The 23,478-nt window shown below is 39.8% G+C and overlaps 1 protein-coding gene across 3 annotated transcripts in view; it reads right to left on the bottom strand.

Annotated features, from left to right (window-relative positions):
• Nucleotides 1–23,478, bottom strand: part of vwde (von Willebrand factor D and EGF domains) — a 222,673-nt gene that overhangs the window by 76,113 nt on the left and 123,082 nt on the right. For all 3 annotated transcript variants that reach the window (XM_073054145.1, XM_073054146.1, XM_073054147.1), the window contains exons 16-20: nt 15,503–15,617; nt 14,131–14,381; nt 10,343–10,562; nt 7,015–7,158; nt 6,705–6,878 (exon numbers count right to left, since the gene is read on the bottom strand). In XM_073054145.1, coding sequence (XP_072910246.1) covers nt 6,705–6,878; nt 7,015–7,158; nt 10,343–10,562; nt 14,131–14,381; nt 15,503–15,617 — 904 coding nt within the window. The remainder of the gene's footprint in view (nt 1–6,704; nt 6,879–7,014; nt 7,159–10,342; nt 10,563–14,130; nt 14,382–15,502; nt 15,618–23,478) is intronic.

The raw sequence follows: 23,478 nt of genomic DNA, 5'->3' as shown, positions 1-23,478 counted from the left end.
TGAAATTGAGTTCCTACAATATTTATCTCCTTTCATTAGCAAATTCCAATGTATTAGGCTCATTTCATGCCAAATTCATTATCTGGAAAGAATGGATCTATACTGCTTGAGGAACAGGTATGTGTTAATATGGAGAGATATGTGTTACTACATTGTTACTAGTAGTGTTTAAGTAGGAAGAGTACCAAGTACAGGTGGCCCCCATTTTTCGAGCATTTGCTTTACGACAGCTCGCTGTTACAAAAGACCTACATTAGTACCTGTTTTCGCTAAACAGAGGATTTTTGCTTTTGCGAAAAAAAGATGCCCGCTTTAAACATGTGTTACCCCGAGAAAGACTATCACGACTGTGAAGCCTTGTGCAGGCAGTTGCGTGCGTATGTGTGTACATGCCAATTTTTTTTCTCCACATCGATTTTGGCTTGCTGTCTTCCCAATTTTGATAAGTGAAACTACACCATACATACAATATTTCTATTTTATATAGGCTGTATATTTATCATATTATTCCTGCTTTTACTGTATGTTTATGTTATTTTAGGTTTTATGTGTTATTTGGTTTGATTTGGTAGGTTATTTTTTGGGTCTGGGAATGCTCAAAAATTTTTCCCATATAAATTCATGGCAATTTCTTCCTCGCTTAATGACATTTCGGCTTGCAAACGGTTTCATAGGAATGCTCTACCTTCGGATAGCGGGGGAAACCTGGTAGTACTATGAAATTAGTGGACATAGGTAGGAATTTGATTAGGGCAATTGTATGCAGCAAAGACTGTAAGGTGGGGACAGCCAGCCTTGGATAACTCAGAAAATAAAAAGGAATCAAATTGAAAGTTCATACATATGAAGTTTCCGCAGGTAGTGGGGAGCTGGGAGGTAGGGAAAGCTTTAAAAAGCAACAAGGAAAGGGAAGTTAGATGCTGAAAGTAAACTAGCACAAAATATTAAAAGAAACAGATAATAAATGTTTTTATAATTATATAAAGCAGAATAGGGTGGTTAAGGTGAATGCCAGTACCTTAGAAGGAAGGGGAATTAATATTGGGTGATGTAGAAATGGCAGAGGCCTTGAACAACTATTTTGTGTTGGTTCCAGTGAAGGACTTGCCAAAGAGAGGTACTATGGATGTGGGTGGGAGATGAAGATCTTGATACAATCATTGTCACCAAACAGATAGTGATGAGCAAACTAGTAGGCCTAAAGGCAGACAAGTCACCTTATCCTGACAGGATGTATCCCAGGGAACTGGAAAAAATGGCGGAAATTATAGTAGACGCTTTTGTACTAACTTACCATTTTTTGGGGGTTCTGGGCAGGTCCTAGCAGATTTAAAGACAGTGATTATCAAATTACAGTTTAAAGAAGGATAGGTCAGTTACCTTAACGTCTACATTCAGGAAAACATTTGAAGCTAACATTTTGAAGAAATATTAAGAAATCCTTCACACAAGGTGGCACCTGCATACAACATTCTTCAGTTGTCATCCTCTGGACAGATCATGAAATCTTAAATTTCACTTCTTTTCAGTCTTTTACAATTGTTTTTAATCAGGAATACGATTCTGGAACTGTTGAAGCCTGTGATTTGCAGTTTGGAGATCATTTGGATGTTTCAGCATTCTGCAGTCTCTGAGAGGATTCCAGCAGGAACCTCGTGGCGAGGAGGCTGCGAGTCGACATGCGATTCCATTTTGCCAATTAAAGCTTCTATTGTTTGCTGATTAAGGTGATGAGGGAGATTGAAACACTGGCTGCCTGCCTTTTATCACTGGTAAGATTGCTTTGCTATGGAGTGGGAGACTATCTTTTTAGCTGCTGATGAGATTGCTCTGTTATGGAGAAGGAGAATGTTGCCCAGGTTTTCTATATTTTGGAAGTAGACTTGCAATGTGAACCTTTCTCCCCCCAGTTTTATGCTTTTTGCACTGTGTGTTTTATGCCCAAACTTTCTCAGTATTTTTGTGTTGGGGGGTTGATGTGCCTGTTCTGCTTTAGTTATTTTTTGTGCGGGGAGGAGGGATTTGGGGGGTTGATAATCACACTGCCTTTTTCTTTTCTTTATTGGTTTCATGGCCATCTGGACAAGAGGAATTTAGGAGTTGTATACTTTAATAACAAATGAACTTCTGAACCTTTGAAATAGTGAGATGTTTGGAAAGAACTGGTTCCATCATACAGACACAGCACAGATTCAAATAAGTTCTTCAAGGCCATAATGAATACAGTGGATAAAGGAGAATAGGTGGATGCCGTATCCTTTTGACTTCCAGAAGGCATTAGATGAGGTGTCACAGAAAAAAAATGTATCTTTAAGATAAGGATTCATGGAGTTGGGGGTAATAGCAGGAATATTAAACTTGTTAACCAATATAAGGCAGGGTTCAATAAATGGGTGTTCTCTGGTTGGCAGTCAGTTGTGAGTGGAGTGTCATAGGGGTCGTATCTGGGCTCACAACTGTTCATGACATATATTAAATGATTTTGCAGAGGAGAATAAGTGTAGCATATCTGAGTTTACTGACGACACTAAATTGACCATCAAAGCAAATTGTGCAGAGGACATGGAGGGTATGCAGAGAGATATAGGTAGGTTAAATGAGTGGGCAAGGGTCTATCAAAAATTTTCCTTTGAAAGGAAAAATAGATCAGATTATTATTTAAATGGTGAAAGTTTGCAGCATGCTGTTGTGCAGAGGGACTGGGAGTATGCATGCATGAATTGCAAAATGTTGATTTGCAGGTGCAACAGGTTATCAAGAAGGCAAATGGAATTTGCCTGGAGGGATTGCTAGAGGGATTATTTATTTATTCATTAAGATCAAGGAGTTTAGCTGCAACTGTACAGGGTACTCGTGAGGTCACACCTGGAGTACTGCACACAATTCTGTTCTCCTCACCTAAGGAAAAACACACTGGTTTTGAAGGTGCTGCAGAGAAGGTTCACCAGGTTGATTCCAGTGATGAGGGTTCAAAGGGTCACAGTAAATTTATTATCAAAGTACATGCATGTCATCATTTACTACATTTGCAAAAAATAAATAAATATAGTAGAATTAATAAAATACTATCTATAGACTGACAACCAACCAATGTGCAAATTAAAAAACAGAAAAACGAATGAATAAAACTGAGAATAATGAGTTGTAGAGTGCTTGAAAGTGAGTCCATCACTTGTGGAATCCGTTCAGAGTTGAGGTGAGTGACGTTATCCACACTGAATTGGCAGCCTAATGTCATAGAGTAATAACTGTCCCTCAACCTGGTGGTAGGGGTCCTAGGGGTCCTGTACCTCCTGCCAGATGGTAATTTTGTGTACAGACAACATGGTGCTGAGGGTCCTTGATGATGGATGTGGCTTTATTGTTGCTGTTCTCCTTGTAGATGTCCTCAAAAGTAGGAGGGTTTTGCCAGTGATGGACTGGGCAGTAAGACTTCTATTCATGGGTATTTGGGCATTGGCATTAAACACAACAGGCATGATGTACCCTCCATCATGCATCTATAGAATTGTTTATAAACAAGAGAAAATCTGCAGATGCTGGAAATTCGAGCAACACACACAACATGCTGGAAGAACGCAACAGGCCAGGCAGCATCTACGGGAAAAAGTACAGTGGATGTTTCGAGCTGAAACCCATCGCAGGACTGGAGAAAAAAAGCTGAGGAGTAGATTTGAAAGGTGGGGCGGGAGGGGAGAGAGAAACACCAGGTGATAGGTGAAACTTGGAGCAGGAGGGATGAAGCAAAGAGCTAGGAAGTTGATTGGTGAAAGAGACAGAAGGCCATGGAAGAAAGAAGGGGGGGGGGGGGGGGGGAGGAGCACCAGAGGGAGGTGATGGGCAGGAAAGGAGATAAGATGAGAGAGAGACAAAAGGATGGGAAAAGGTGAAGTGGGGTATGGAAGCATTACTGGAAGTTTGAAAAATTGATGTTCATGCCATCAGGTTGGAGGCTACCCAAATGGAATATAAGGCGTTGTTCCTTCAGCCTAAGTGTGACATTATCTTGACAGTGGAGGAAGCCATGAATGGACACATCGGAATGGGAATGGGAAGTGGAATTAAAATGGATGGCCACTGTGAGATCCCACTTGTTCTGGCAGACGGAGCATAGATACTTGGCAAAGCAGTCTCCCAATCTGTGTCAGGTCTCACCGATATACAAGAGGCCACACCGGGAGCACCAAACACAGTATATGGCCACAACAGACTCACAGTTGAAGTGCTACCTCACCTGGAAGGACTGTTTAGGGCCCTGAATGGTAGTGAGGGAGGTGGTGTGGGGACAGGTAAAGTACTTGTTCTGCTTGCAAGGATAAATGCCAGGAGAGAGATCAGTGGGGAGGGACAAATGGACAAGAGAGTCGCATAGGCAGCAATCCCTGCAGAAAGCATAATGTGGGGGGTGGGGGGGCGGGAAAGATCTGTTCAGTGGTGGGATCCAGTTGGAGATGGTGGAAGTTTCGTTCAAAGCAGCTTCCGTTACCTCCACTATCAATGCTGCACTCAACCGCACCTCTCCCATTTCACACACGTTTGCTCTTACCCTATCCTCCTAGGGATAGAATCCCTCTTGTGCTCACCTACCACCCCAAGCACATAACTCTCTGAAACTTCCACCATCTCCAAATGGATTTCATATCAGCATCAGAGAATGAAATTACATGGTTGCCAGAGGCTGTGGGAGTTTGTAAAGGTGCCTCTACGTTCATAAGGTTAGCCTATGAGGAGAGATTAGGTCACCCTGGGACTACACTCATTGAAATGCAGAAGGATAAGAGGAGATCAAATAAAAACATAAAATTATGAGCGGGATAGACAACATTGAAGCAGAAAAGTCATTTGCACTGTTACATGAGACTAGAACTAAGAGATATCATCTCAAGTTATGGGGGAATAGATCTAAGGCAGCAACGAGGTGTAAATGCTTCTCTCTGATAGTAAATCTGTGGAATTCTCTGCCCAGGGAAGCAGTAAACAATGCCTCATTGAATATATCTAAGATAGAGATAGATTTTTTTTCAGAATTGGGGAATTAAGGGAATTGGGGAAAAGGCAGGTAGGTGGAGCTGAATTCACAGCGAGATCAGCCATGATCTTGTGGAGCCAGATCAATAGTGAGATGGTCTACTCCTGCTCCTGTTTCTTATGTTATGTTCTTATAAAATGTGTTTTGCAATGCAAGTATCATGCCCAAGATAAGCCACATGCATGAATGACAAAATGAGAGAAGTACATCTGGAATGAGATACACCAGTTTGAAATTATATGTTTGCTCCTCTCTAGATTGAGGGTGTTGAAGATTGTGCAGCTGATTTTTGTGTGGAGTGATAATTGTGTGGGAAACCAATAGGCTGTGTGCACCATGTGCTTAATAGAGCTAAATGAGCCATTTTTTGGCCAGCAAAACCACTCTAACATCCTTCTGACAGCTTACAGAAAATTTGTGGTTTCAGACTGACAATTTTGAAGGGGATAGAGAATATTTTAGCAAGTGGGGGAGGATTTGAGCTTAGAGCAAAAAAAAAACAAGCAGTGCTTAGAATATATAGATGTTCAAATATTGAATGTTTTGGCTACTCCAAATCCTAAGCTACAGAACTAAAAATAGATGTCAAGTTTTTGCTAAAGGAATGATTCTCTGACTACCAATAAAATTGGCTGATTATTGTATAATTCTATATACTCAAGATCGCTGCTACCTGACTTCTAGCATGGTGTTTGGCAGGACAAAGCAGCGACTTGAAATGAAAAGATGTTAAGAGTCTAAATGTGTCAACACACCTCTATATTTGAAAATGCATGAGGCTGTATTTCTTGCACTTGATCTGGGTCCTTCAAAAATTGGTTCAGAGAAACAATAAATGACAAGTCAGCTTCAATTGTCAGAAGTAATGACAGACTGACATCACTGCACCATCGGCAGCTTCCATGCCAGTGCCAGTGTGTGATGTGGGACTGCCAGCAACTATTCTGGATCTGGGTATCCAACTGAAGGGGAACACAGAGGAGGAAAAATGACCTGTATCGTAGGACAGAAGGACAGAAAGTGGGGGGGGGGGGGGGGGGGGGGGAGAAATCAGGGAGCGACCACGTGGTTTATATAGGAAGTCATTGCTATTGGTCTCAGAGTCAAGATCCCTCAGTTGAAGAGACAACATCTATGGGGTAATTACTTGATGGAGTAAGTTAAAGTAAGAGCCAAATATATTATAATAAACATGCTATCACCAGAATTATACCATAAGTTTTAAATTTCCATTGAATGAAACATTTCCTCATTCTGACACGTTTCTCTATTTATACTTCAATGATCTCCGAACAAGAGGCATTGTACATACACAGTGAGGCACTCATCCATCCAGAAAAGGTAGCACATGACAGGTGGCACCCTGCTGGAGAGAGGATGCAATGATATCATGGCTGAATGGGAAGAAGTGGCAGAAAAAGGTGCATATCTTCTAGAGGTAGGAGTGTGTTATTGATTACCTTACCTGTCTCTGTGGACTCCGTTGTTTGGAAAACTAGCATCCTGTATTTATATCAGACAGGGCAGCCAATTTTCCTTATAGACATGGAAACTTCTGTATAATACTAAACTATTGACAACAGATTTTACAACGTCTTGCTTTACCTTGCTTAATTTCAGCTTCCTAATTGGTATTAACTTCATTATTAATAGTATTAGTTGGATTATTACTTGCCAGGGCCAGAGCTGGTGATGATGGAACTTTGCTGACCCTCATTGGTTAGTAGTCCTGTGTCTGTGATCTCATTTATGTCAGTAACATAATCTACAACATCCACCTCCTGCAACTCCTCTTCTCTTGCAGCAACGTCATCCTCAAAAGCGTAGTCCTCATTGAAGACCTCAGTTACTGCAATAGTTGTGGAATGATCGTCAGTAATTCATTCAGGTAGAATAAAGTATAAGAACAATAATTGACTCACTGATAAAAATCTGTTTATGAAGATATAATGTTGACTTGCACATACAATCAAAGAATTACATACATTTCAGTGTGCACAGACTTCCATTGCCATCCATTTCTGAAGGACATGAACCACACCGATAGGAGCCAAATGTATTATAGCAGGGCACCGTGGGAAAACAGAGATTTTCTACACACTCATCGACATCCTCTTGACAATTGGGACCTAGTGGCAGAGGAGGGGAGAGGCAGCGAAATAAAAAAAATTACAAACCTAATTTTTACAATTGTACCTTTGGAATCATAGCCCTCAAAATACGACAGATGAAATATTTATCTATCCATAATGACACTTATCACAAGATTATATTGTTGACTCTCATTGTCTTCCACTGCCTCTACCCCCAAAAGGTTCTTCAAAAGTCATTCATACTTCAATGGAGAATCTTCCAGGAACTCAGTAGTAAGCATCACCTATTTGTGGTTAACAGTGATTATTAGCAGCCCATTATACCATAAATGGCAGAATTATTTATTTTAATTCAAATCTGATTTTAAGTTCATTTTGAGCAGTTATGAGTTAGACATAGGTGGGGATGTTCAGTGATACTCTACTCCTGATTAAAAGTTTTCTTTCTTGGATGGCAATATTATAATAAAGGGAAATTCTAGGTGAAATAACATTTGGCAGTGTTGCACACTTAAATGGAGGTTCATCCACCTTTCACAATAATGTATTGTCACTGCAGAATTGAAAGTAGTGAGGTATAAAAATGTACCCTTTTGTAGATAGTGCAAAGGATTATAGTTGCCCCATGAATATCACAACAGTTGCCAAAAATGTGTATCAAGTGTTTTGTTAGAGAAATTAAAGTCAAGAAATGTAAAAATATTCAGGCTAGGCAGCATTTGTGGAAAGAGAAACAATTACATTTTGGGTTGAAAATCATCAGAACTGAGAAAGAGGGAAAGAAAGTGGCAGAGAAGGTGGAGGAGGCAATGGGTGGAACAAATAAACGTTTGTAATAGGTTGAAACTAAACAGAGGTCAAGTAATGTTTTGCAAATGCTCTGAAATTTGGGCAAAACAGAATCATCTGAGCTTTTTTGGACTTGCTGAACAGTCTAGATACAAAAGAAAGAAAAAAAGAGGGGATGAAGGAAAAAAACACTTGTTCTTTCTTTCTACAGTACTGTGCAAATATCTTAGGTACAGTAGGCAGCACAGTAGCGTAGTGGTTAGCACGATTTACAGTATAGACGACGCAGGATCAGTTCCCACTGCTTCCTGTAAGGAGTTTGTACGTTCTCCATACCAGTTGGTAGGGTAGTTGATCATTGTAAACTGTCCCATGATTAGGCTAGGATTATATAGGGGATTGCTGGGCAGCATGGCTCAAAGGGCTGGAAGGATCTTTTTCACGCTGTACCTCAATAGATAACAATAAATGTATATAGCTAGGGTATCCAAGACTTCTGTACAGTATTGTATTGTCAACATAGAGTGGTGAGCGAGTTGTAAATCTGGCCAGAGCAAACAATGTTGAGAATGATGAGGGTGGAGTGCTGGGGAAGGGGTGGTGGACAGGTGGCAAGAGGGAGTGCCAGGGCGGGGAGGGTGGGGGAGGGGATTTGGTGGGTACAAACAGCTAGCCCCGAAACACCAGGCAAGTTCATTTGATTCTGAACAACTCATCATTGCAGAATGTCTCTCTGATGGAGCTTTCATTGTGTGCTGCGTCTGCGAGGCTGAGTCGGGCAGCGCCATGGAAGTCCATAGTGGGGGTATTCCCTTCTGCCACCTGCGTGGGATGACAAGTCTGTCGGGACCCTGAGGACTTGTGGAAACAGTGTGGTGGTTTCTTTTGAACTTATAGTCTTTTAACATCTTTGGACTATTTTTACTGTGCCCATGGTCTTTTCTTTTTATCAATTATGCTATTGTTTGTACTGTTGTAACTATATGTTGTAACTATGTGGTTTTGTGCAGGTCTTGTAGCTTTAGTTTTTGGTGTTGTTTTGTCTGGTGGGATTAAAGCTCCTTTCCGGGGAATGCGCTAAGATGGTAGTGCGATATTAATATGCAGCAGCCTCTCCGGACTCTGGATTGGGGATTGCCAAACGTTATGTGTATTTTCTGGTGTAGTCTGTTTTGTCATGTGCTTTTGTGATATCATTCTGGAGGAACGTTGTCTCATTTTTTAACTGCATTGCATTTGTGGTTTCTAAATGACAATAAACTGAATCTGAATCTGAATCTGAATGTCTCTCTGGTGCTTCCCACTCTCTCTCATCTCCTTTCCCCTTTACCCAACCATGGATCCCCTCTCTCTACCCTCTTCCCACTCTCATTCCACAATAGAGACCCATATCAGAATCTAATTTATCAAGTGCTGTCAACGAATTCCACGTCCCATTCCCATTCTGATATGTCTATCCATGGCCTCCTCTATTGTTAAAATGAATCCAAGCTCAGATTGGAGGAACAACACCTTATATACCGGCTGGGTAGCCTCCAACCTGATGGCATGAACATTGACTTCTCTCATTTCCGTTAATGCCCCTCCTCCCCTTCTTACCCTATCCCTGACATGTTTAGTTGTTTTCCTGTTCTCCATCTCCCTCTGGTGCTCCACCCCCCCTCCTTTCTTTCTCCTGAGGCCTCCCGTCCCATGATCCTTTCCCTTCTCCAGCTCTGTATCACTTTCGCCAATCACCTTTCCAGCTCTTAGCTTCATCCCACCCCCTCCGGTCTTCTCCTATCATTTTGCATTTCCCCCTCCCCCCACTACTTTCAAATCTCTTACTATCTTTCCTTTCAGTGAGTCCTGATGAAGGGTCTCGGCCCGAAACATCGACAGCGCTTCCCCCTATAGATGCTGCCTGGCCTGCTGCATTCCACCAGCATTTTGTGTGTGTTGTTGTTTGAATTTCCAGCATCTGCAGATTTCCTCGTCTTTGCTAATTTATCAAGTATTTTTTGTGCAGTTCAGTGCGATATATAAAAGTACTACGGTACTGTGCAAAATTCTTGGACACTGAAGCTCTATAAATTAATGTGTCTAAGATTTTTGTACAGTACTGTACATGTGTCAGGACTGGCCATCTGTGCTTGCCACTCCTTTCTCTCTATTTTCATTCTTTTTTACCCCCAGGCATAAATACCATTAATAAATCTATCAGTGCTTGGTTCATTTATTAATTAACTAAAATAGGCTTTGAAGCAATGAAAAGCCAGCAAGCTTTATTATTCTTCATACAGTCAGAGACATCCACCCACTGTACCCTATTCCACAAAACTTTATTGAACATCGGAAACTAAAAGCAATTTGTGGAAAGCTGGAAACTGAGGAAATCAAACATTGAAAAATAAACCTTCTGTGATTATTGCAGTGCATAGAAACTATTTACCTTGAAAGCCTTCTTGACATTTACATGAGTAACTATTGACTTCGTCCACACACTTTCCAAACTCACATGGATTGGATTGGCAGTCATCAATATTTACTTCACAGAAGCTTCCTTCAAAACCCGTCGAACATATACACAGGTATTCTCCGCTCCCTGGAGGAAAGTTGATATTTGTAACGCAGGACCCTCCATTCAAGCAGTTGCATGACTTTATTGTGACCTATTCAGAAAACAGAATATTACACATTATAACAGTATGATAAAGTTTATACGTGGCACTACATACATCTCAAATTTCCCAAGTAATATGGTTAGATGAAATGATTAAACTGTGGTGAAATGGGCAGTTCTATCCTACTTTTTAGTTTGCATTATAATTTCACGAGATTATAATTAATTTATTAATGAAAACACAGGTTAACACTAAAAATTTTGTTTTGCAGTTGCATTATGAATGGCATAACAAAAAGCAAAAGAGAGGTAAGGAGGTACAAAAGGCGAGGGAAAACATCATTTTGATATGGTGATTGAGGTACATAATTCAACTGCTTGGCAGCTCCCAAAGATGTGACTTTTATTGTTATAGTGACATTATTACTATTTAAAGAACAGTTTAATTTTAAAACCTCATATTAAAGAAAAAATAGTAATAGTGCAAATTGAAATTTCCATTAATGGTCTGTTTTATTTTCAGTTCATCTGTAACACATTACTTAATAAAATAACTACCCAGATTCATGTGGAAAAGAGAAATGTCACTTTATTGTTCAGAAATTAGTCTTCTGAATGTTTGGACTTTGGGGTGGGCAGGAACAGCTTCTAATAACACTCTTAATAGGTAGCCAACTACTGGGGAAGAATTCACAGAACACTAAATGAAAAAAATGCTAACCAAAAAAATTGTTTTGAAACTAAGTTAAAATCAACTCTAAACTAGGTATGTAGTCAGGAAGATTAATCCCATTTCCTTCCTGTGTTTCTAACAGAAACTTATTGGCAAGTAGTTGTGGTTTCCATCACAGGGGAAAGAACAACCTCAAAATTTCCTCAGAGTTCTGTAACAACTTGTTGGATTCAAACCTTTTTGGGACTAAGAGTTGAAAAGAAAGTAAAAACGCAAAATAGGCTACCTATTTTATACCTATAATAGGCCCATCCACATTGTTCCGCCACCCGATAAGATCATACGAGGTCAGCTTTCTCATTCATTAATATATTCACTGTTTGAACAGTGGAAGCCATGGTAGAGAATTCCAATGATATACAACTCCCAGCTTAAAATACTGAGTAACTCATAGCATTTAACCACTCTGTTTATGATTACTTTGCTGTTCAAACTTTAATCTACATCCAAAAGCTACATTCTATATATAGACATTAACATAAACACAATCTGAACTTAAACCATGAGTTTGAAGTCCTACTAAAATACAGGTTATAAACCATATTATAATTATTTTACTCAACAAATATATCCAAAATATTTAGTGTAGTTTGTTAAAATTTTGATGATGTATTACTGGCTTAAAATTATATTAATTATTTGATGGATAAGTATTTCTGCAGGATATGATATTAAAACTTATAAACACATTTAAACTTGCAAAATAAACATGAACCGCTGGCTGCCTTACACAATATCAGTGGTGTGAACTGGGCTAGAATCAGCTGCCTATCCTGCCTGGTTGCCTCCTATAATCGTCACCCATCTGCATTTATCAGGGCCAAATGCAAGCTGCTGAAACATCTTCACTGGGTCTCAACACCTCTCGCTGTAATTATATCTTGGACTTCTTGACAGAAAAGCCACAATGTGTAACAGGAGAAAATCTGCAGATGCTGGAAATCCAAAGCCAAACAGACTAAATGCTGGAGGGACTCAACAGATCAGGCAGCATCTATGAAAATGAATATACAGTCCACACCAAAACGTCAACTGCTCTTTCATTTCCACAGATGCTGCCTGACCGGCTGAGTTCCTTCAGCATTTTGTGTGTGAGGCCGCAGTCTGTGTTGGCAGAAACATCTCTGGTTCCATCACGTTGAGCACCGGCACCATCCGGATCTGCAGGCACAGCCCCACCCCACGCTGCTGATCCTTAACTGCACTGCTATACCCAGTTCAAACCAAATCATCAAGTTCACTGATGACACAACAATGATTGGGCTCATCAACGACAACAAGACAGCATACAGAGAAGAGGTAGAAAGGTGTCAGCGTAATAACTTAAGTCTCAAACCCAAAGAGATGATTGAGGACATTAGGAAGGTGCTGGCTGACCAATCCTCACTGCACATAAACGGCTCCTACGTGGAGAGTTAGGAACACCAAGATTCTGGGAGTGCACATAAAAGGTAATCTCACCTGGTCCCTCAACACCTCCTCTTTGGTCAAGAAAGCACAGCAGTGTCTCTAGTTCCTAGATCGTGATGGATGAGGTTCCACTGACCCTATTCTAAGCAATTTTTACAGGAGCACCATCGAGTGTTTTCCTGTCTAGCTGCATCACATTTAGTATGGGAATTGCAAGGCACCTGACTGCAAGTCCCCACAACAGATTGTGAGGACTGCTAAGGGGTCTTTCTTCCACTCTTCAGAGACATTTATCAGGAGCACTGTGTACACATCGTCAGTGACCCCTCCCAACAATCTCTTTGACTCCCTACCATCAGGAAATAAACACAGTAACACAAGGACAAGAACTGTTAGGATGGGCAACAGCTTCTTCCCCAGGCTGTAAGGCTACTGAACACCATGCCACCACCCAGGTCACATCACATATAAAGCACCAGTAGCGTTATACCATTTATTTTTTTTACTTGTGTTGCAAATGCACCATATTATTCATTAATTTATTTGTGGCAATATTACTTTGTGTTTTGTGTGTGTTATATATATACTGCATCATGCACCTTGGTCTGGAAGAACGTTGTTTTGTTTAGCAGTATACATTGAATGACAATGACGTGAACTTGAACTTATCCTATTTACCATTTCCAATCTATGCAATCAAGGACTGACATATATGGCGTAACTGAACACCAGCACTTTCCTTTGGAATTGCTGGCCAGAATTGCTCAATTTAATGCAATGTTTGAATGCTCTAGGCAAAGTGGACATGCAGAGGATGTTTCCAACATCCAACGAGTCTAGGACCGGAGACCATAATCCCAGAATAGAAGGACGTCCCTTTGAAACAGAGATGAGGAGGAATTTCTTTAGCCAGAGGGTGGTAATGTGTGAAACTCATTGCCACAGAGGGCTGTGGAGGCCAAAACATTGGGTACATTTTTTGATTAGGAAGGGTGTCAAAGGTTAAGAAGAGAAGGCCAGAGAGTGGGTTGAGAAGGAAAATAAATCAGCAATGACAGAGTAGACTCAATGGGTCAAAAGACCCAAGTCTGCTCCTATGTCTTATATTTCATACTTCCCTTCAAAAGAATGATAAGTGATACACGACATACTCAAAGGCACTCGGTTTATTGTGTCCTTGCTGGTTATCACCCACCAATATATTCATCCCATTATCAGCACTTAGTTCTATTATATTTAAAAAAACTTTACATCAGCAATATCTATTATCTCAATCGTGGAACAAACACAGTGTGTTAAGATTTCATAAAAATTCAATTTCTATACATTGATAATTTTCATGAGTAGGAAAATCTGGCCATCCCATGAAAGGCTTGATCATTTGATAGAAAATTTACAATTCCTACTATACAGGAAATTGGATTAGTACACAAAACCTTAAGGGGAACATCTTCACCCACTTGATAATCCTTACCTCCACTGTCACTTTGGTTTCAGCGTTACAGTCATCTGTCAGAGACAAAGTGAAGACCTGCACATTCTGTAAAGAAACTCTCCATACAAGCAGTCCGGCAGGAGAGAGACTAGCATCCTGGGGACCAGAATCCATGTTGAAAACAACAACAGAACCTTCTGGGTCAGTAGCCAAGAACTGATACACAAAATTTTCACCAACAAAAGTGTGCAGTTTATCTTGTGAAGCATGTAATTTTGGAGGGTGGTTATCTGCAAAAACAAAATAAAAACATCATTTACAACAGCTACAAGGAATAAAATAATTACTGTTAGTATGGCTCAGCCATACTTAACAGTCTGTCCCTTTACATGGAAGGACAACCCATTTTGATGCCTGGTCGCAATATCCATTAGCTATTGGCATGCCCTAAAATGACGGACACAGTATAGGGTGGTTGGGTTGAATTGTTCTCTGATCTTGGCAACTTATTTGCAAATGTTTCGTCATCACTCGAGAGACATTGTCAGTGTGCTATTGATCGTAGTATGTCTTCTGAATGCTTGGCCTTTATATGTTTTTCAATATACTGATTGGGCATCATTTCGGAAGCTCAATTGTGACGATGGTAAGAAACATTGTCACTGATTGGCTGTGTGGTGAACTTTATGCATTGTGGTTGAGGATTGTGTTTCCAAAATGACGTCCAATCAACATATTGAAAAGTACATAAAGGTCAAGCATTCAAAGAGCATGCCACAATCAATGGTACACTGACAATGTCTCCCTTACGTGGCAACGAGACGTTTGCAAGTAAATTGCCAAGATCAGAGAATAACAACCCAACCATCAACTATCTGTGCTACTTGTCTTCTGAATTATCTCCAACAGAGTAGGGTACTCCAATAATGAATCAGTGGCGACAATTTAGATCCTATTAAGAAGTATGTGATATGTAGAATTTGAGTGGGCTAATTGACTCACACATTGAGTTTTGGTAGAAATCTTTGGCTGAATAATACCAATACACTTGGTCTCTCTGTTTTTAAAGGAGGATCTGGCGCAATATCCTTAAAAATCTTTTCAATATTTTTAAATAAACAAAAATATTGGGTGAAATTTCTTGCCACATCATTTACAACAGAAAGTAAATATATGCTTTGAAGAATGACACACTCTGGCTCATTTCATCTCCTTTACTGAATTGTATGTGATCTGAATTATATTTTGCATCTACTGGGCTTCAGTCAATAAAAAATAAATTGCACGAACAACATATGTGTAAGTGATTTTAAACCTGATGTTTTGTGATATTCCATTACAATAAAAGAGAATGAATACAGTCAAATTGTTCTGGAAGCAAACGGAGATCATGGAAAGTGAATCAACTTACTTTCAATAATTGTCCATTCAAATATGGATGAATCTGGTTTGCATAAAAGGCAAGGGCTACTTGGATTACGATCCCCTGCACCATAGCAGAGCCCATCAATATTACATGTGTTCTCCTAGAGCAAAAATATATACAAATAGCCAAGTAAGAATCTATTTCAGACTATATGTGTCATCACATCAATATACTTTTACCAGAACACACTAGATACTGGAGGAACTCAGCAAGTCAAGCAGCATTTATGGAGGCAAATAAAGAGCTGACATCTCAGTCTCAAAATTTTTACTGTTTATTCCCCTCTGTGAATGCTTCTTGACTTGCCAAGTTCTTTTAGCAATTTGTGTGTTGCTCAAGATTTCAAGCATCTGCTAAATCTCGTGTTTTGCTTTTACCAGTCGCATTCAATTCCTTGGATTCCATCTTGCAAGTGAAACCAATATTACATATATTTTTATTAAAAAATGATGTATGATACAATATCCTGAGACAGGGAAGGAGGCACATAGTCCCATTCCAATTAAGATTTAAATTACCACTTGAAACACTATAGTATAGAATGCAATGGGCCAAGCTGAAGAAAGGGATTAGTATACATAGGAGTTGATGGCCTGATGGACATTGAGGCCGAAGGACTTGTTTCCATCTCCATGGCTCAAATGTGGGGCTTGATTTAGAGCTGCCATCAAATTTCAGGCTTGTTGTTTTATTAAAACTGGACTTACACTCAAGTCAAATTGCCATGGCCATGTCTAATATCAGGAAAAATGCCAGCTTTCAGACATTCTCAAAGAAGGAAGAACCAGATTTATCTGATACTGTCTTGCAGGAGAAATCACCCAACTGATCTTAGACCTGGTAAACCAGGTACAACATTACTTATGTTTTAATGGTTTACAGATGTATAATACATTGGCAATGAATATTACAATTTTATTTTATAATAACTTTTTAATAACCCTGAATGTCAAAGTCATGTGGAAACTGATAAACAGTTACAGTTTCAAAAGGAAGCAAAAATCAGAGTTTTACCTGCTTTAAAAGTCATTTAGGGGTATTCTGGACATGAGGCCTAGGGCACAGTGATATTTAGATTGTGTTGCCCATTTCCTGAAGGCAAAGAGCCAGTATCATTAGCCCTGTGTACCTGATACAGGTGAAGTACTTACAGGTGTGGACTGCAGGTGGTAATTTTAGATGGCATTCCAGGTTTAGGAAAGAACAGGTCATCAAATAAAGAATACAAGCTTCACTTTTTTTTAAAATGACTTAACTTCACTGTTAAGTCATTACCTATTCCCTCTTTATAAGATATTTAGACAGATCAGTAAAGTCCCAGAAGATTAGGCAAAATATATAAATTAAGCTTATCATGAGAAATTTATAAATGAATCAACAACCTTCAGTTACAGAACATTAAGACAATGGGACCAAATGATAAATACATGCTAAACTTACTCAAGTGCTTTGTCTCATGTAACTATACTAGTTCCTAAAGTTAACTTAGTCAGCAGGAGTGGGGCATTATACTGCAATCCCTTGTCTGTCCTTTGCTGCTTCCAAGATTTTCAAATCAGCCGAATATTTGCACATTGGGGGATGGGATGCTAGTTCTGAAATTCAATATCAGAGTTATCTTGTGCAATGAAAGGCAATGAATATTTAACCAAATGCAATATTCTCCCCGACCCACACTTTCAATTTTTCTAAACTATATGAAACACACATAATCTGAACAAAATTCTCAATTCACGGGAATTGTTAAGAAGTTCTATTTGGGAAGATAGTTCAAAACAGGGTACCCAAGAGTTAATTATAATACAGCATTCAATCTTCAAGACTTTAGCTTACAAAAGCAAAAAGTAAAGTGTTAGTAAATATAGAAAAGCAAATTCACATTGCCAACATGAAAATTACTTTTGTTTCCTAATGGGGAAATGTCTTTAATATACAGTACTTTAGGATGTGCTAGACATCGTGATCCATTAGAGTGGCTGTTAATGGCCTTGGACCAAAATAGGTTTGATGAGTTTAGTATAAATCTATTTTCCATGCACTCTAGTGGATAAACTTATTTCATTATACCCTGATAAAATAGTAGTTAGCTTTTGTGAGCCAATTAATAGGCTGCTGGGCCAGCAATGCTATTCAGATATTAGTTTAATAAACACCATGGAGTAAAAACAATTGAAATGGCAGAACCCTAATGGCAGAAGATTTTTATGAGCTGTTCTTAATTTTGCTAGAGCACCAATTAAATTTAATTACCAATCTTTTATTAAGAATGACAACCTATATATTAAATCCGTAATTGTAATCCTTCCTCTTTGATGATCCTTATGGAAGAAGGTGGTACTGGAGATCTTGAAATGCATAAAAGTGGATAAATTCCCTAGGATGATATGAGAGATTTTTGAGTTAGGTACCAGAAGACTGAAGGATACCTAACGTTGCGTTTATTTGAGAAAGGCAACAGTGACAAGCCACGTATCTGAATGGCAATGACCTTTGTACCCTCAAACCCTTATATTAGTGGTTGGAAAAGGATTCTGATGGACAGGTTTCATTCATAGTTGGAAAGGCAAGGACTGCTTACGATTAATTAGCGTAGCTAAGTGCATGGAAAATCTTGTCTCATGAAGTTGATTGAGTTTTTTTTGGAAAAGGTGCACAAAAGGATTGATGCAGGGTGTCTACATAGACTTCAGAAAGGCTGTTGACAAGTTACTGCATGGTGACTGGTCCGAAAGGTTAGAACACGTGACGGAGGGTAAGCTTGCCGATCAGATACAAAATTGGCTTGTTGATAGGAGTCAGAAGCTGAAGTGGAAGGTCGACTTTGATATTGGAAAGCTGTAATCTGTGGAATGCTGCAGGGATCGGTGCTGAGACATGTACTGTATATCATATACAGTACATTAATGTGTTGGATGGAGTGTAAGTGGTCTGGTTAGTAAGTTAGCAGATGACACCATAGTTAATGATAGACAGTGAAGGAAGTTGTCCAAGCTTACAAACGATTTAGATTAACTGGGAAAGAGACCAATCTTTTGTCTTCCTCCCTTCTTAAAGAGTGGAGTGACATTTACATTTTTCCAGCCCTCTGGGACCATGCCAGACTCAAGTGATTCTTGAAAGAGCATGGCCAATGCATCTGTTATCTCTTCAGCAACCTCTCTCAGGACTCTGGGATGTAGTCTATCTGGTCCAGTTGTCATCCACCTTAAGACCTTTGAGTTTGCCTAGCACTTCTTCCCTTAGTAATAACAATGACACTCACAGACTGCTGGCATACAGCTATTGTCTTCCACAGTAAAGACTGAAGAGAGTACCCATTAAGTTCATCTGCCATTTTTTGTCCCCCATTACTACCTCACCAGTATCATTTTCCAGTGATCCAATACCAACTCTCACCTCCCTTTTATTCCTTATGTAACTGAGAAAACTTTTAGTGTTCTGCTTACTATTATTGGTTAGTTTGCCCTCATATTTCATTATTCCCTTCTTATAGCTTTTTTAGTTGCCTTTTGTTAGATTTTAGAAGCTTCACAATCATCCAACTTCCAACTCACTTTTGCTACCTTATACGCCTTACCTTGGTTTTTATACAGTCCTTAACTTCACTTGTCAACCACAGCTGTCTACCCCTGCCATTTGAGAACAAATTCTTCTCTGGGACATGTCTATTCTGCACCTCGTGAACTATTCCCAGAAACCTCAGCCACCTATGTTCTGCCACCATTCCCTCCAGTGTATCCTCCTCCAATCCACCTTGACAAGCTCCTCTCTCATGCCTCTGTAATTATAAGCTTGAAGAAGAAGAGATTGGAAAGTTGGAATTGTATTCCTTGCAGCAAAGTAGGTGAAGAGATATGATTAAAGTAAATTGGTTTATCATTCTCACATGTACTGAGGTCAGTAAAAAACTTGTACTGCATGTCATTCATAGAGATCAATTAATTACAGCAGTGCATTGAGATAGTACCAGGCAAAATAAAAACAGCATGGGAATAGAGTGTTACAGTGTAGATGGACAATAAGGTGCAAGATCATAATAAGGTAGATTGAAAGGTCAACAGTCCATCTAACTGTACTAGGGAACCATTCAATATGCTTATTACAGTAGGATAGCAGCTGTCCTTGAACTTGGTGGTATGTGCTTCAGCCCAATTGCAAGGGAAAGAAGCAGAATATTTAAGGTGGGTGATTACTGACATAATCGAAGATATACAAAAGATATGGTAGACACAGATAGGGCAGATCCTGTCTGAGTGTCCTTTATTCGCCCCTAATGGTAGGGCTGCTTAAAACCAGAAGACATAGATTTAAAGTGAGAGGAAGGAGGTAAATTTTCCCCGTAAAGAGTAGTTGGTCTAGGGGATAAGGTGTCAGAGGTGGAGGTAGGAACAGTATCAACATACAAGAGATCTGTACAGGTCATTGAATGAACAAGGCAATTGGAATCAATATAGGAGTGATGGTCAGTATAGATTATGGTGGACTGAAGGGCCCATTTGTACGCTTTAGAACTCTATCACTATGATCCAAATTTCAAAGACTTAACCTTTTAGGAGAAGTGGGTCAAGGGTAAAAGGTGCCCATCTGCCTGTCTGATTACTACTTTCCAATTTATGTCCATGATTGTTGGACAAGCCAGGACTGATAAAGAATATCAGAATAATTTGATCCATTGACTGCACACTGGCTACAACACAAACAATACCACTCCATCCATGAGGAAATCTCCTGTCAAAAGGTAAACCAATGATTTAAGACAAACTGCAAAAATGTTCTCTGATTCTGTAATATAACTAAAGAACCTTCAAGAGATCACAACAGTACCTTAACCTCAGCTAGCTAGCAATGTATCATTTAAAAATGAAAATTCTCTTTTCACTCACCAACCCATAACAAACTTTATTGAAAACAAATATTTAGGAATTCATTATAGATATTGACACTACTGTGAAATATACTTATTGTTATCTAGCATGACTGATCACCTTTCCACTACCCTTTACTCAAATGACCTATCCATATTGGTCAAGTATAATCTATACATAAATTTTAAGAATGATATGTTTCATCTTCTTTCAGCCTTGATTTCTTTGCGATGGCTCAGTGGGTAGCACAGACTCAAAGTTGTGGATTTAACTCTCCCTTCCAGGACTTGAGAACAGAAGTTTAGACCATCGTACTGATGTAGCACATACAAAGTAAGCCAAGAATCCATTTGCTCTCCCAGGAGGTCCAATAACTCATGGCATCTTCTGTACAAGATCATAGTGCATATCCACAATTTCCTACGCAATAATTATTCATCAATTAAAAAAGAAGTGAGATTATCTGGTCATTGCTGTCTGTGGGAAAGTCCTGTGTTCAGTTTGGCAGCAATAGTGCATTTTTTACATTGCAAAACAAAAGTATTAATTAGCAGTAAACCACTGGTTATAATAAGTGAAAAATGAAGGGCATGAAGGGCTTTCTGCAAGCACCATTGCTAATTTTTCAGCTATTTTTCATAATAAATAGTTTTTTATCCAGCTATCATTTTACAGCTTCTTGAAAAAAATAATAAGGAAAATAAATTGCCTGGAACCACTGTTCTGAAAGAGGTGCCTGAAAAGATTGTGCTGAAATTAGTAATGATCTTTCAAGAATCAATTGACTCTGGCATGGTTCCGGAGAAATGGAATACTGCAAATGTCACTCCACTCTTCAAGAAGGGAGAGATGCAGAAGAAAGGACATTATAGCTCATGTTAATCTGACCTCAGTGGCTGAGAAGATGTTGGAGATAATTGTTAAAGATGTGATTTTGGGGTACTTGGAAGCACATGATAAATTAGGCCAAAGTCAGCATGGTCTCCTCAAGGGAAAATCTTGCCTGATATATCTGTTGGAATTCTTTGAAGAGAATCGGTGGATGTTGTGCACTTGGATTTTCAGGCAGCCTTTGACAAGATGCCACACACGACACTGCTTAACAAGTTAAGAGCCCATGGTATTACAGGAAAGATACTAGTATGGAAAGAGCATTAACTGATTGGCAGGAGGTAAAGAGTGGGAATAAAGGGGAGCCTTTTCTGGTTGGCTGCTGGTGACTCATTGTGTTCCACAAGGGTCTGTGTTGGGACCTCTTCTTTTAGCATTATATGTCAATAATTCGGATGATGGAATTGATGGCTTTGTGACCAAGTTTGCAGATGATACGAAGATAGGTGAAGGGGCAGGTAGTTTTGAGGAAGTAGAGAGGCCACAGAAGGACCTGGACATATTAGGAGAATGGGCATAGAAGGGGCAATTGGAATACAGTGACAGGAAGTGTATGGTCAGGCACTTTGGTAGAAGAAATTGAAGTGTGGACTATTTTCTAAATGTAAGGGGTTTCTTCTTTTATGTTACTGCTAAGGCTAATAAAGTGGCTTCTTTGTTATGTTAAAAATAAAAATGCTTCTTTGTTATGTTAACTAGTGAGAGAGAGCTTTCTCTCGCAGTTTGTTTGGGTTATAATTACTGACAACGAGAATTGTATTCATTTGTTAACCAATTGGAATAGATGGTATTCTTTCTTGTGGGATTGTAAGCTAGTGTTGCGCGGGTTTTTGTGGAGACAGCGCGAGGGGTTTAGAGGGAGAAGACGCAATGTTGTAAGCTGGGCAACGGAGCGGACCCCGAGCGGGGGTCTGAGGCCCAGGGTTTTTGGCGAGGAGAGGAGATGAGGACAGATTCGTGTGGAGCGTCTGGTCGACCACCGTGGCTGGTCCCAGGTGGCGGGTTGAGGAGGTTGGAGGGGATTGAATGGTGGCAAGAAGACTTTGTTAACTGAGTTGTGCATGAAGTGGTTGGACTTTGATAAGTTTGGCGCCTTTTACTTTTCCTTTTATATTGTATCTCTATTAAGTACATAGTTCCAGTAAGATCTATAAAGTGTAATCATTTAATCGCATATGGTGTACTGTCTGTTATTTGGCGGGGTGGGGACATCACCCAGCATCCACACCAGCTGATTACCCAGTTTGGAGGGGCCGAGGGCTGCTCCCCCTAGACGGAAGCGAGCTGAGCGAGCCTGGGGCTTACCGGGGGCTACATAAATATAGAGAAAATTTTAAAATCTGAGGTGCAAAGGGCCTTTGCAGTCCTTGTGCAGGATTCCCTAAAGGTTAACTTGCAGGTTGAGTCAGTGGTAAACCAGGCAAGTGTGATGTTGCCATTCATTTCAGAGATCTAGAATATAAAATCAAGGATGTAATTCCACTTTATAAAGCACTGGTGAGGCATCATGGAATATTATGAGCAGTTTTGGGCCCCTTATCCAAGGATGTACTGACACTGGAGAGGATTCAAAGGAGGTTCAGGAAAATGATTCTGGGATTGAAAAGGGATTGATGGCTTTGGGCCTCTACTCACTAGAATACAGAAGAATGAGGGATGACCTCATTGAAACATAATGAATGTTGAAAGCCCATGACAGAGCGGATGTGGAGAATATTTTTGCTATGGTAGAGAAACCTAGGATCAGAGGACACAGCCTCAAAATAGAGGGGCCTCCTTTTTGAATGGAGAAGAGGTGGAATTTCTTTAGCCAGAGAGCGGTGAATCTATGGAATTTGCTGCTACTGGCATTTGTGGAGGCCAAGTCATTGCGTATACTTAAGGAAGAAGTTGAAAGATTCTTGATTAGACAGGACATGAAGGTTATGGGGAGTAGTGAGAACGAAAATGGATCCGCCATGATGAAATGGTGGAGCAGACCTGATGGGCCAAATGGCCCATTTCTTCTCCTATATCTTATGGGCTTATGGTCTGGGCTTTTTAAACAAAGGGACAGAGTGCGAAACCAAGGAACCTTGTATAATTTACTTCCCTTTGCTACAATGTGTCAAATTTTGGGGAGCAAATTTGGGAAGGATTTGAGGCCCTTCGAGTGGATGCAGAAAAGAATAATGAAGGACCTGTCATGTGGATACACTTAAGATA

Source organism: Hemitrygon akajei, chromosome 8, assembly GCF_048418815.1.
Source record: "Hemitrygon akajei chromosome 8, sHemAka1.3, whole genome shotgun sequence".
NCBI lineage: Eukaryota > Metazoa > Chordata > Chondrichthyes > Myliobatiformes > Dasyatidae > Hemitrygon > Hemitrygon akajei.
This window is presented reverse-complemented; position numbering and strand designations above follow the sequence as displayed.